The sequence below is a fragment of the Fundulus heteroclitus genome, chromosome 24, assembly GCF_011125445.2.
Source record: "Fundulus heteroclitus isolate FHET01 chromosome 24, MU-UCD_Fhet_4.1, whole genome shotgun sequence".
Classification (NCBI taxonomy): Eukaryota; Metazoa; Chordata; class Actinopteri; order Cyprinodontiformes; family Fundulidae; genus Fundulus; species Fundulus heteroclitus.
Genome location: NC_046384.1, coordinates 24,166,152 through 24,181,552, shown reverse-complemented (window position 1 = coordinate 24,181,552; position 15,401 = coordinate 24,166,152). Strand labels below are relative to the sequence as shown.

Sequence of the window (15,401 nt, the reverse complement as noted above, 5' to 3'; positions counted from 1 at the left end):
ACTTTAAAGTCGATTAGAAGCAAAAAATATACATGTTCATGACTGATTCATACAGATATTGTTTGCATGGCAAAATGTCTTGAGATGGTATGAGTTTGACTTTTAATGGTCGTACTGGCATTGTGTCAGTTTAAATTAACTCTTTGGTATGCCATTTTTTGTGGAATATTTTGCTCTTGCTCCACTGGAAATAAAAGAAAGAGGTAGAGGTGAAATTAACTGGTTGATAGATTGCTGTTATGGTTATAATCCACCTTATTTCTCAGTCCCTCTTTTCATTCCAAAATCCTGTTGTTCCAAAGTTTTTTTTTCTATTCTCTGTGTTTTATGTGTTTGTCTATTCAGCCATCCATCTGTGCTTCTATCATCCATCTATCCTTACATTTACTCAGCAAACAAACAAAAGCATCCATGTGATGGCAGCAGATGTACTTATGTATGCATATATATATATATATATATATATATATATATATATATATATATATATATATATAAACTCCTTTTAAAGACTTTGCTCTTTGTCTTTAGCTTTCTTTCTTTCTGATGGTTTCAGGTGATTTCAGGTAAGGGTTTCCATTTTAAAGAAGGCACTGTAAGATTTTGACACCCGCTTTTATAGTTCTTAAGTGTCTCCTATAGGCGTTTGAGGTTCATTCAGGCACATGGGAATATAGTCTCAAGACCACTTTTCTTGCCTTGTTCCTAATTCTTTTCTTGAACCTAAAGGTGACACCTGTGTGTGTCGGCACCTTCCTCTTGAATGGAATCCTCTGATCCTGAGAAAAATAAACTGTATGCCATGCTGCGAGACTCCACTGAAGCCATGCACGAGTGGGTGACATGCTAATTATGAGTTTAAAAGGGCATGTGAATGGGTGTCCGCTGAAGCACAGGGATGATGGAAGGATGAGTTATCTGTGCCAGACAGGAGGAGGGTGAGGGGGTGAGGATGGAGGAAGAAATAGGAGGGGGATATCACTAAGCTCCATTTGAAATTGGGATTATCCCCGTTGGATTCCCCTTCGCCTTCTCCCTTTCTGGCGTTCCTGCGAGGCTTCAGAGCTTTGGTGGATAGGAAAAAGAGAACGCTGCATCGAGGAGATAATTGCCAAAGTGCTGCTGGTGTGAAGTGGAAGCTGCTAACCAGGCGAAGACCCCCACTCTGTGCCCACTTTCTCCCCCAACCCCCATCTGAGAAAGCAGATGTGACTTTTTCTGTTTGTCTACATCTATTAAAGTCGTGTGTGTGCAGACACCAAACCACCCATTTCTACCCTGATCCGTGATTATGTGAGTAGTTTCCCAAACTTTTTGCAAAAAATATAAACTGAGAGGTACTAGAACTCAATGCGGAAATTATGAAGCTTCATGTTTTAAATAAAAAAGAACTGATGGAAATTGGATGTCCAGGTGTTTTATTCAACAACCCTTGCAAATTGTGAAGCTACTGTTATAGCTCAGTTAATCTGCTTTAAGTTATCATTATAACAATAGATCCAGTTAGACATAATGCACTGTATTAGTTGTGACAGAATGAGAAATTAGAAATGTTGTAACACAAGAGTTTAAGATGTTTTTTAACTCAGAGGACAAAAATGTCTAAACTCTATGTGGAATGACCAAACAGAAAGACCCTCAGAAAGTCAGAATAGCTAAACAAACGTCAACCTGACAAATCCAGTATGGCGGCTCATATTTGAAACGCAGCACAAAGAGCAGAAACAAACAGTTAGTTGGTATCAACCAGTTATTTTTGAAACATTTATCAATTATCAGTTAAAAAATGTGTCGCTAGCTTGTATTGCTAATAGTTATTGCCCCTCACCTAGCATGGGAATCCAGCTCAGTTGTGACAAGTCAAAGTATTTTGATACTGTTCAGACTCAAAATATGAATTAGTCCTTTAGCTTCCTAGCTTAAAAGGAAGCTAGAAAACAGATGCTAACATTAGTGTTGTGAGTGGCTAACGGTTAGCCAAATGTAGTATTGTCTGTGCTATCTCCTCTGTCACTGTATCCTCTCTCTAAAAAAAATCCCCAAAATGTGGTCAGATGACTCTTTGGGTTAATCTAAATATAGCTAGACCAACAGGAAGTCCTCATTAATCAACTCTGTCAACACAACAGCCCAACTTGAGAACTACTTTCTTTAAAGGGAGAGTTTCTAGCATACTGTAGATAAAGCAGTGTGTCAAGCTTGAAGCATACACCTTCATACCAAGGAAAACTGATATAGAAAAGAGATTGCAGTAGCAAGAGAGATTTTGTAGAAATTCTACATTGCCCTTAAATATTTTAAATAGTTTGTTCAGGCACACCACAAATCAAGCCACACAAGACATATTGTTCCTGATCTGGGAAAACAGTGGATTTCGTCCAAAAACAGGCCCCCACTGTCAGTTTCCAGTCAAACCATGTATTCACAGCCTCGCCACCGCTGCAGGTTTCCTCTGGAATTCTTGAGGCGTGGCGCAGGGTAGGGCACCTCCCTGTCTCCTGCGTTCCTTTTGATGCCACTCGAAAGTGCAATCTAAGTCCATCAGTAGCAGGATGTAGGGGTTTCCTGAGTCTCGTAAAGGCATGCAGTGAGTCTGGGGGGTGGGCCAGGCACTCCGTTTAAAGGGCATTTAAGATTACGCCTTGCTGGAAACGCCTGTTTAAACAACACGTGAAAATAAACGCGCCGGCTTTGGGGGGAAAACCTGGCTTTATTTTTGTGTGGTTGTGCTCTGACAGCTTGAGCTTGATGAGCCTCGCGCACACAGTTATTTCCGTGAATGATTGGGGGCTGATTGCAGCGTTTGATCCCTTCATGAGAGAATGAATCATACATGTTGCAAGATTAGAGGCACTGTTTTTACCCCAAATCTGATTTCTCTGGAGTATTTCACGCATAAAATGAAGCTGAGATAAGAGAGTGACTGGATTTGGGAATGGATTTAGACTGGTATCAGCTATAGCACTGTGCAAAGATCTTGAAACGTCCCTAGTTTTTTAAATACAATGCCTTTCAAGCAAAGTATTAACAACCATTGAACGTCCATAGTATGTCATGTTAAAACCTCATTTTATTTTATGGGGATTTTTTGTGATAGACCAACACAAAGTAGTGCATAATTGTAAAGTTGAAGGAAAATAACACCTGGTTTTCAATGTTGTTAAAAATAAAAAAATGAAAAGTGTGGCAAACATTGCATCCACCTCCTTATACTTTGATGCATCTAAGTAAGATAGATAGATATAATGTAAATAAGGATATGGTCTATGCACTGTAAAGCCATGTTTTCATCTAAACAATACCATTTCTTCACTTGTTATATGTTCAGAGCTGCCCCCCTACCAAACACCCACCCAAATCTCAAGTCATTTACAGCATTGAACGTGTTTTCTTTCAGGACTGTCCCATTTTTAGTTCCACCCATTCCACCATCCCCAGACATGCCTGTCTCTGATGAAGAAAAAGCATCTTCACATTATGTTACTGCCACCACCTTACCTCACCGCAGGGATGGCACAATCAGGAGGATTTCCAGTGTTAGTTTTTCAGCACCCATTACATTTCACATGTAAGCTAAACAGTAAATGTATGTTGAGATCAAATTACAGGGAGGTGGGATACAGCTGATCAGCTGGCTTCTTATTCTTTTTTTCAGGGATGTTAGAGTAACGGGGATGGAGCACAAGAACCCGCTACACTTACTGTTTTCATTCAACTTCACTGTCATGCACTACTTTGTGTTGATCTATTACTTAAATCCAAACATGTATTTGAATTTGTGGGTGCATGTTCCTCAGCTTTCAAGCTGCCAGGCGAACAACTTTAAAAGAACTTCAGAAATCCTGGAGAACAATCAGTCAAGACCACTTAAACTCATTACTGGACATCAGAATTGTGGCCTTTAATATAAATGCAGGTACTATTTTTCTTTCATGGGTCAAATTCAATGAGAATGGATAAGTGATCTCCTTTTCCCAACTGAGCTGTACAATCTCAAAGACCACACAGGAAGAGCTACTGATTAATGTTGCTTTAATGAGCTGGCAGACCAAGGTATAATATCTTATCTGACAGTGATGCATTAGTGTTTTTTAGTTGCAGCTTCAAAGCAGAAATCTTTTGTGCTTCGAGCAGATAAAGAAGCATTTTAAGGGCTTTAAAAGACATTGAGGAAGGCTTGTCCTCACCGAGCCGAGGCGCTCTGGGATTGTTTCTGACAGCTGTATGTGAGGACATGTGACAGCGTGGAGGTTTGGGGTCTCAGGTGTTGTCTCTGCAGATTGGCCTTATCAGACATGGGCAGGGGCCAGAGCCGAGATGGGGTCCCCCAGCTCGGCACTCGGTATATTCACCGGGGTGACAAACGCTGACAGCCGGGCCCAAATCGCATCTCAACACCGGCCCTTTCCCCCTCTATCTATTGGTTTTTTTTGTATGAAAGACTCGGAGTGAGTGGTTGTAGGGTGGGGGTTCTGCCTTGGGAATGATAAATGAGCCACTCATATGGTTTAGCATATTCCTGGGGTGCATGTGTTATTTGTATTATTTTCTATAGCGCTGGAGGCTGTCTAAAGGAGAAGTGGGACAGTCTAATGTAGACGCTCTCCATGATAATTGAATTGATGGAGCCCTGTGGGACACAATGCTCTGACTTTTTAGTGAATAAAACACTGTTTGGACTCAAATCCATTTCAATTGAAAGTCAGTTTTATGCTTTTTATTGTATTTAATATTAAAAGCGATTTGAGTGCGTAAAATTGAGCTTCAAATGTCTCTGTAAAGATCTGTACTGAAGTCCTGAGCTGAAAAACAGTAAGTGAAAAAAACAGCACTAAAACACTGTAAGGAGACAACAACTGTTTAAATTAATTGTATTCCGTAAAGAGATTATGCCTATTTTTCTTGCTTAAAATGAAAAGGGTAAACCACTATCTAAAACAGAAATGCTGTACAAATGATAATATACCAGAATAGAAGAGATAAACAGCAAAAAAGGACCAAAAAAGGCATAAAAAGGTATCGTAACACTATAAGGACAAAAGGTTCTACTTTTGGTCCTTTTTGTTGACTGGTCCCATATACTGGTGTATTGTTTTGACTTTTATGTATGGTGAATGGAATACTGTTCAGCCCCAAATTTACTCCAATAGCAAATCAGTTATACACTTTTTATCCTGTCCTATATTAAATCTGTATAGAACGGATACAAAAAGCAGTTCCCAAAAGTATGGAAAGCCTGAGCTGCAAAACAAACAAAGGACTTTAAAATACACTCTAATTATTGATAATTGCAAAATCAAAAAGGCAGAGGAGTGTTGTTTTTTTATTTTTAAAAACCAACAGCAAAACACAATACAGCTGCTGGTCATATAATTAGAATATCATGAAAAAGTCGATTTTTTTCCCCCAGCAATTCCATTCACATAGACTGGTATATTTCAATTGTTTATTTCTTTTCATTTTGATCATTATAACTGACAACTAATGAAAGCCCCAAATTCAGAATATAGAATATTGTGAAAAGGTCCAATATTGAAGACACCTGGTACCAGACTGCAATCAGCTAATTAACTCAAAACACCTGCAAAGTCCTTTAAATGGTCTCTCAGTCCAGTTCAGTAGGCGACACAATCATGGGGAGACTGCTGACTGGACAGTTGTCCAAAAGACAACCATTGACACCTTGCATAAGTAGTGCCTGATTTAAGGACCATGGTATCCCTGTTCTTAGTTGGCCTGCAAACTCTCCTGACCGTAACCCTATAGAACATCTATGGGGTATTGTGAAGAGGAAGATGTGTTACGCCAGACCTACCAATGCAGAAGAGCTGGAGGCCACTATCAGAGCAACCTGGGCTCTAATGACGTCTGAGCAGTGCCACAGACTGATGGACTCCATGCCACGCCGCATTGCTGCAGTAATCCAGGGAAAAGGAGCTCCAACTAAGTACTGAGTGCTGTACATGCTCATACTTTTCATGTTCATACTTTTCAGTTGGCCAAAATTTCTGGAAATCCTGGTTTTGTATTGGTCTTAATTAATATTGTAATTTTCTGAATTTGGGGTTTTCATTACCCGTCAGTTATTATCATCAAAATTAAAAGAAATAAACACTTGAAATATATCAGTCTGTGTGTAACGAATATAAATAATATACAAGTTTCACTTTTTGAATGGAACTACTGAAATAAATAAACTTTTTTGTGATATTCTAATCATATGAAACTGTTCTGTATAGAATGTTTTTGTTGTGTGCTATAGATTTTTATAGACATTTAATTTTATTCGAACTGTTCACACTCTTATGCTTTTTTTTTTTTAAATTACAGTTCAAGTAAAATTATATTTTACACCTTAGTACGGAAGCCCAAAGCTTCAAAACACAAAAAGGTTAAAAAGGAGTGCAAGAACTGAAAATACACCAGAAATAAAGCTGAATTAAAGACCTTTTCCAGTCTGCTATTGTTGTAGGGTCCACATTATACCCTGACATCTCCCTGGGAATATTTCAGATTTATAGAGCTCCTAAACTCTCAGATATAAACCTAAACAGTGGCTCAAACATTCACCTTAGGAGTCGGGGCATTTTGACATGAATGTTTAGCATCTCACACCAGCTACATTACAGGGTTTCATGTGAAAGGACAAACTCGCCTTATGTTACAGTTTCATCTCAATTCAGTCCTCTCTCACACACACACACACACACACACACACACACACACACACACGCTCGCGCACGGAGTGAGCCTTGTATGTATGTTTTATTTATGAGCGAGGGACCTGCACGCTGCGTTGTGTCCCTGATGTTTGCTGTAGCTGCGAGCCCCTGATCCGCTCCCGGCCCTTTGATTAGGCAAAGAGCTCCGACAGAAGGAGAAGGGCGGAGGTTTCAGTGTAATGAAGAGATTATTGAGCCCCCCCACAAACCGCATCCCAACCCATGTACAGTTACAGATGGACGTCCTCTCCTTTGCAAGCAGAGACCGAGTCATGGCTGTGTACGCTGCACATATATAGGCACTTAACTCGATAAAGCTGGCCTTTTACAGGAGACGGCACTGCAGGGACAAGCAGACGAGGCAGAGGGCTCTAATTAATTTAACGTCCTTGGTGGATCGTGCAGAGTATCATGGGGCTTTGAGTCTTTTAGTGATTCATCTCGGATGAATACCATTACCATCTAATGTTGACCAGTTTAAGGCAAGCTTCCCTCCAGGAGGATTCTAGAGGAGACTTCTTTCTAGCTTTCTGATCTCACATCAGTTACATGATTGGTGGTGATTAATTCTGGGAGAATCCCAGAAGACCTTTCTTATCAGAATAGGTAGAGTTTGTTTAGGTTGATTGACTCCCTGGATTAGAGCACCCAAGTGCTTCCAAGACAAGTTGGGGCCAAGAAACAAGCAACTCAACGGTGCTTTCCTCTTCATTATATCCATTAATTTTGTTTCTAGCGTCTTCCAGTGCTTAAGAGTAATTAGCCTTATTGAATCGTGGGTAGTTCCCAAATGTCTTGGTCATTTTTTTTTTTTTTGGAGGTGACAGTTTGAGTCATGTTTTGTGTAGTGCTACTGTATAATGAAAACTAGTTTTAGGATCCATAAACGAGACAGACTGTCAGCCTGTTGAAAGCCCTGACCTCAACCCCTCTGAAAATGTATAGACTTCACATAAAAGCCACGCTGGGGCAAAAAAACACCCTATATAAATGAAATATACCCCCTTTATCAGGATCCCACTCGCTTTCTGAGACAGGACCACAGCATGATTCTGCCACTACCATGTTTGATAGCTGTGGTTTGAAAGCAACACCTTGACTCCAACAGAACTTGTTCTTGTTATTCTCGGGCTTCCCTGGGGGAAGGGGACACCGGACATTGCCATGCCAGCAGCATCCGAGGCTCGAAATTTGGCGGATTCCGGAGGAGTTTTTGGTCAGTTGAGTGAGAGGAATACACAGTTGGGTGTTGCAGTGCTTCAAGGGATTTAAATGGATTAAATTATAACTGTGAATGCCGTGTTTATGAGGAACCTTGCAGAAAGAACAAAGCAAACGATCTCTTTGTGAAGTCAATGTGTACTTAGTTATCAATCTGTTCGACTTTGCATCCTTACAAGAATTTCTGTGGGTACTACACTAAAACCGACTCCAACCCAGAAGTCTTAGATCATACTTAACGTGGTCCTGCCTTCCTGGATGCATTTCTGTATGTGGCAGAAAATGAAGCCGGTCTCCACCGTGACAGAGGTCAGGTTTAATCCTGAAATCCCAGCTTGTTTCAGATATATGGCTCAGCATTCCAGTCCACTTTAAAGATTACTCTCTCTCTCTCTCTATTTAATTTGTCTTTCCTCACCAGTGTACCGTATTGTTTGAAGTAAAAAAAAAAAACAAAAAAAACAAGTGAGGTTTTATTACAGGATTGCATTGCCCTCTACAGGGCAAACATGGCACTACACCTTACCGTCATGTCAGCCAGTTATAAAGAGAGGATTATCTTTGCTCAGTTGTTGGATTAACTAAAATAAATGTTCCCACAGGGAGTTGCCAGGCATGTTTTTAACTGATCCCCTCACCATGTTGACTCTGAGATTGCCTCTAACGCTGGTTCTTGCTCTGCTTTTGCACAATCTGCTTTCAATTAGCCCCATCAGCAACAACAAACAACTTCGGCCAGAAAAGCTGGCTACATAGAAATATAGTAATGTTTGATTTAATGAGTTTTGGTCTCGTAAAATTGCTGAAATCGTCTACGACAAAAGGCAGTTTTACTGCAGACGTCGACTGTTGATCGTTTGTTATTGAGGTTGCTGGCGAGGGGCCGGTGGTTTCTGCCTCTGGCGTTCATGTGGGCCACAAAATTCAAGCATCAAGCTTCTGTGCAGAACAATACCTCGTCAAATAAAAGCCTATTGAGCATTTTCACCTTCTATTTAACCCATTTTCCATCCTTTTTGTATACAAGAACATGTTTGCACTTTATTACTTTCACAAATTGAGCATATTTCGGGGGTTTAAACAAAAAGAGGAGCCAGAGAGTCGTTGGTTCTTGCTGTTGGCAGGGGGAAGGGTCCACTTTATGCTTCAGTTTGACTGGATTTATGGCACTCATTACCCTCCAACCCCCCCTTATCCCCCTCTCTCCCTGACCGGAGGAAACTCACTGTTGTGTAAAAAATCAGCCGCTCGTTGTAGCCATGGATTTATGACCAGAGCGATGGAGCAGGACTGGTTTTAAAGGTGGCATGGGTTTAATAATCCCACTCACTGAATGCTATAAGAGCTGCTCTCTGACATAAGTAAACATGTAATTAAATACAGCTTCTAACTGGTGGGTTTAGGACCATCTGTGACTCCCAGGAAACCTGGGTATTATAATATTTAATAGGCATTTTAATAACTGTTGAATGGTTGAAAAACCTTTAGCTGCTTCTTGTTGTTAAGCCACTGCTGTTACTCTCATTCCGGCCACTAGGTGTCCTCATAATTCTTTTCTTATCAAAGCACTTCTCCTGTACGGGCACTGAAGACTTGTGTGTTGCATGAGATAAAAGTACAAGGTGGGGAAACGTGCCTCTAAATGCAGCACACCCCTTGATTTAACAGCTTTTAGAACCATCCGGAGGAGCAAAATGTCACAGTACCCAGAAGTTCTGTTCTTAATGCAACATCTCTTGACTGCATGCGTGACCCGCTTTTCACAAAGCAGGGCCAGACAGGTGGCTTTAGAGTTGCCTCTTGAATACTTGTGCATCCAGAGGAGCTCATGGTTGACAGAATGACGTCCAGGTGCTCAGGTCATGTGGCAGCAGAACAAGCCCATATCATTACTCCTCCACCACCGTGCCAGACAGTTGACCTCATATGGCCAAAGGTCCATGTTGGCAGTAACCTGGAGTGAACGTCACCCTTCAACATGCTCGCTGAGGCATGTAGCATCTCAGATGGTGCTCTCCTGTGTTTCTCTGAAGATTGCACAGTCTGACATTTGGATAAATTTGCTGGGATGCCCACTCCTGCAAAGACTGCCAGCTGTCTTAAATGTTTTGCACTTACGAATAAGCTTTCTTGTTTAGGTTAATGAGCTTCCTTTATTTTAGAAAATGGTCTAGCAACCATTTTCAGATTAATGGGCATCAACAATCGCTCCCTTGACGTTACTGTTCTTGTCATCTTGAAATCCAGCTTTAGCTTTGCTCAATTAAAAAGGACACCTGAGCATAGATCTTAATCATCTTTTAACCCGATAAAGACCAAATTATTTTTATCATGTCCTGATATGCAACCACATATAATATATGAATATAGAGATGGTGTACTTTCCATTTACCAGGACTGTAGGTCACTGTCTGGTCAAGCCAAAGAATATGGCTGCTGTTCCAGCTAAACTTACTGGGCTTTAAGCAATTTTCTGTGATTTTATGAGGTTTCATTTAACATGATATTCCTGGCAGGACCTTTGCAGATAGTAAATAAATGTTCAGCTATTAAAAAAAGGCAGCCAAGTGCAGAAGTGGGTGCCAGAAAGTTAGGCAGGAAGCTGCAAGACTAAAAAATATTTCTTACTCATTTGCTCCGTCAGCTAAAATTGCCTCCCATGCAACAAAACCTCCCGCACGTTTCTCAGAAAACAAATGTCAAACATTGCTTGCAGTGGATAAACATTGGGCAGAAAAACAATTAAATGAAAGAATGAACAAACCTGCCATTGCAAGAGGTTGTAAGGTGCAAAAAGCCAGATGACTGGACTTTATTGAGCTTTAATTTAGCAGCTTAATGCTGGGGAAGCTCTCCAGCCTGATCTCTTATTTACCAGCCCATCGATAGCTGGGGCCACATGAGCTCATATTTCTTGATAAACAGGGTTCCTTCTTTTTGAAGTTTCCCAACAACAAGTCCGTGAAAGTAAACGAAACATTCGGCGGACGTGTTAATGAAAGGCAGGAGAAATGGCAAGGCTCCGGAGTGATTCTGTTTGGCATTTTCTGTGAACTTTTCCATCACGGAGGCAAAATGAAAAAAAAAAAAAAGGGGAGCTTCATTCTCGGCATTCTGGGGTAACAACAAACTGTCATAGCCAAAGCTTAAATGTCACCGCTCTCATTATCTTTCACACCTGAAAGAGGCGTGAAACAAGGCCGAAACGGCTGCTTTAAGAGATGCTTGGTGTCGCTTTTAAGCGTAGACGTTAGAACTTCCCTTTACTCAGAAGTCAGAAATCAGCCCTGATCCCCTGTGAAAAATAAGAATTTCTGTATCATGAACACCACTGATGGGCCCTGTCTGTTTTCCCGTGTGTTTCTCTGTATTTCCACAGCGAGAAAAGCTGATCCACGAGCTAGAGGAAGAGCGACGCCTGCGACTGGAGAGCGAGAAGCGTCTCCGGGAAGTGACGGAGGAGTCGGAGCTGGAACGGGCGCAGATGGTTTCCCTGCAGCAGCAATTCTCCAGGTAAAACCAAACCACGTGAGCTGGAGGGTCAGATGTCTTCCTTAAAACAACAGATATAGGAAATACACCACAATAAGGGAACTAAAAGGAAGTAGAATTTTCTTAAAATAAGTATATTTGTCCTTGATTTGAGCAGGTAAATAAGATGATCTGTCAATGGAATGAGTATTTTTACCCCTAAAACAAGATAATTAGATATATTGACTTGAAATAAGATGATGGAGATGAGTTGGTCCTGTTTTAAGTGGAACAATCTTATTCCACTGGAAGATCGTCTTATTTACCAGCTCAAATCAAATACAAATACACTCATTTCAAGATAAGTTTACTTACTTTCAGTTCCTTTTTTGCAGTGTACAAAAGCAGTCAGACAAGAAGCAGTTTAGAAAACTTCACAAAGCTTGTTAATCAGTGATCTCGGATACCTCCTTTACCAATTTTTTGTCTCTAAATTGAAAATCATCAAAGTTCTCCACAAGCCATCTGCAATACATTTTAATCAGGTGAGAAATGCTCTTAATCACTCAGCAATGGTTTGCGTCATTTAGACTTACTCACTTCCTTGCTTTTAAAAGGCCAAATTGTGGCCGCAATGTCATCAAGTAGCAGCTCTGGGTCATCAAAGGGAGACGATTGAAGAGGTTTCTCCTCACATTTGTCTAAGAGCTCTGAATGAAGCTCTAAAAGCTCTAATTAAAAATATTTCTGTATCTCTGGATCAAAAGTGTTTAAATATTTCCCTTTGGCTCTAAGTTATATTGGTCAGACATTCCTAATTCTCAACTGATGCTCAAAAGCTTAAAAAGGTCTTATATTGGTTAAAACAAACTTTCTTTCCCCTTTGAATTACTTCCTTTATATATTTTTGTCCAGGAGCCAGAGTTTCTTCATGTTTCCGCATAAATATGATCTCAATTTAAAGGAATATCGATTGAGACCCAAACCCAAATGTTTCTGAGGGTGTGTTGTGTTAGAGCTGAGGGAGCGGGTTGAAAGCAGCATGGCAACTGGACCCAACTAAAAATCACTTCTGCCTGCTGACTGTTAAGTAATGTTCGCTGAATCACCACAGTATGTTTGCCATGAATAAAGCCAAAGTTTATTCTCTGCCCTAAATATTGAAATTTTTTGCTAGTAAAACCGGATTTCAAGCCGAAACACAGTGGCGGTAGTATCATGCTGTGGTTACATAAAGAACTATCCTCTGGACTTCTTTAAATTACAAATCTTTTTAACAGTTGGCAATTATATGTTGCTTTGGAATGAGGAGAGGCATGACGGTGGTAGGGTTACGGTGGGATGCTTTGTGTGTTTCAAATAGATGCCACCATTTAAGAACTGATATTGAATGGTCAACACAATTTGATTGTATTGTATTATAATTTAGATTAAACTGTGGTATATTGAATTGGGTCTGAGTATGTGATTAGTTTGTATTGGAAAGGACTGAAGCATGGTGGTGGTAGGGTCATGATCTGGGCTTTTAGATGAGCTGAATTAGATGGATCTGAATCTGATCTACGGTTGGATTGTTCTGGCATTAACTAAAGCATGGGTGTATTTTGCTGCATTTCCCTCTGTTAGGTTTTCCTCCAAGCAACATTTGCTTGCTGTAGAAGTTTTCAGGTCAAAGTTGATCAACAGCCCTTATCTTTTTTTTCTTCTTTGTTTTACATTATTGGCCTGTTTTATCTCCCCTTACTGGTTTGAAACGTTGCTTTTCCTCAAAATTATTGAAAGTTATTAGTTTGATATCATCCTAGTCTTTAACACCTTAGATCCGAATGCTCCATTAATCCCACTTTTTGGCCCTGTGATTTAGCCCGAACTGCTTTGATAATATTCTTTTTTAGAAGCTAAAAAAACGGACTGTCTCACTGGTTTGTTTCACCGTAGAGACCTTATAAGCCAGGAAGTGCTGAGAGAATCCTCTTGTCGCAAACTTTCCTGACCTCCACTTCATGGGCCTGTCCTCGACTGCAAAGCCGCTGAAATGTGACAGGGAATCAAGAGTCCGGATGCCATAATTAGGCGATAGGCATGCAGCGCTTTACTTATGCAGGATTTCACATTGACTGCTTATCTTCTCATTAAGTTGGCTGGGAAAATCCTGTAAATTTTAATGGTCCAGGCGTTACGGTGGTGATGAGTGTGGAGTCTCTGCCCAGAGAGGGATGAAATATTTAGGAGCCATTACAAAGATGCATCACATATTTGAATGGCGTTCCCCACTTGTGCTCAGCTTCTTGCAGCCGTTCGGTTTGTGGTGGATTCAGCTAAGCTTTTAATGCCGTGCTTGAGGGTCTTGAAGAAGGAGTTTTTTTTAGGGGAGTAATCATAATTTCAGTTAATTCTCGACAGAGTAGGCCGTACAGAATGTGATCCCTTTTCCCCGTTAAAGCAATTCATTCTCAGGTGTATAAATCATCAAAGAGCTGCAGTCTGAACTTGTTATTGTGTTTCTATCATAGCTCGCTGCACCTGTCCAGAGCCACCAGTTTGGTTTAGTTGATTTTATATCAGAGGAAACTCCCCGTCTGACACTGCAGACTCACCGTGGTTTCCTGCCAAGTAAATGCAATGATATTTCTACAGATACGGACTCTCTCAACTTTACAAATGATAAGAAAAAGTGCTGCAGTTCTGCTAGGACGAACAGTCTCCCTGATTGGGTCGTGCTCAGGTCCGCAAGTAGACAAGTGAATTTGGCAAGGGTCACCAAGATGGATAGTTGTTACTGATCATTGGACAGCTACTGCACTTGGAAAGGGACTCGGCCATTTTGTACACCACAAATGCCATTAAATGTCCTTAAAAACCTTTTATTAGAGTGAAGGAAGGGAGCATACTAAGATTGATGTAATTTATGTCTGCCGAATCATCTTGAGTGAATACAGCCTTGAACTTTCAGGACAGTCTGTCAGCATCTTTTTCTTTGTTTTGGTCAATGCTAACTATTTACCTGATTTAGTACTGAGGACAGATGGAGTGAGTTTAGCGCTATCTGGACACATGGAATGTTTTATCAGGTATTGACATCATTTAGGTCTCTTTAGTCAGCTTTAAAGTAGTAAAAATAGCTCACTCACCATGTGGCTGACTGACAATTATTTTCATGAACCTTTACCTCTATCTGATGATTTGGCAAATTTTTTATATATTTATGGCCACAAGAATGTTATCATTTGTATGTCATGAGTGATACATTAGAACCATTCTTTTTCAAGGGTGGACAACTCCTTGATTCAGTTACTTAATGTCAGACCATCTGTTGTCTTCACCTTGTTTTTGCTAAACCATTCAGTTAATTTAAAAATATCCACGATGGGTCCTCAACAGCACCAAAACATAACACATAATACGTTTTACAAATTAAAAACCCCAGAAATAATATTCTCCTTTTACCTCCTTAGCACTAAATGAAGCATGTAATACATTAATGAAACAAAATAGAAAATGAAAAGTTATTGTAGATCCGAAAGATGGTCTTAGATGTTAGAAGAACCTTTTGGGTTGAACATGTTCTACTTTTTTGGTCTAGAAAATTATTTTACTCCATTACCAGGAACCAAAATTAGAATTTTCTCTAGGAAATGCTGGCTGTATTTAGCCAAGTTTAGTGACCATATCTGTTGTGGAGTAGAAAGTTAGTAGGTGTTTTAAGTACTACTTACTATGTCATAGCAATAGCAAATAGCAAAAGAACATGGCTACTAAAAACAAAATACTGTGTATTGCACCCAATGTTTGTCATTAAAGGAGATATAAATTGGTGATCCTAAAAGATCACATTGTGCATCTGCTCCACTTCCTGAAGGATCCCCAGGTGGCACTTTGGACACCCCTGTTTTAAATGATGCCTGCAGCGGTGTTCAGTATGTGGGTTGCACCCATAAAAACTTCATTTGACAAACTGGGGCCTCAGTATGGCCTGGGAGAAAAGTG

At 40.3% G+C, this 15,401-nt stretch overlaps 1 protein-coding gene across 4 annotated transcripts in view; it reads left to right on the top strand.

Moving 5' to 3' along the window:
* LOC105931048 (nck-associated protein 5) overlaps window positions 1-15,401 on the top strand; it is a 178,808-nt gene that overhangs the window by 100,130 nt on the left and 63,277 nt on the right. For all 4 annotated transcript variants that reach the window (XM_036128107.1, XM_036128111.1, XM_036128108.1 and 1 more), the window contains one exon: window positions 11,323-11,456. In XM_036128107.1, coding sequence (XP_035984000.1) covers window positions 11,323-11,456 — 134 coding nt within the window. The remainder of the gene's footprint in view (window positions 1-11,322; window positions 11,457-15,401) is intronic.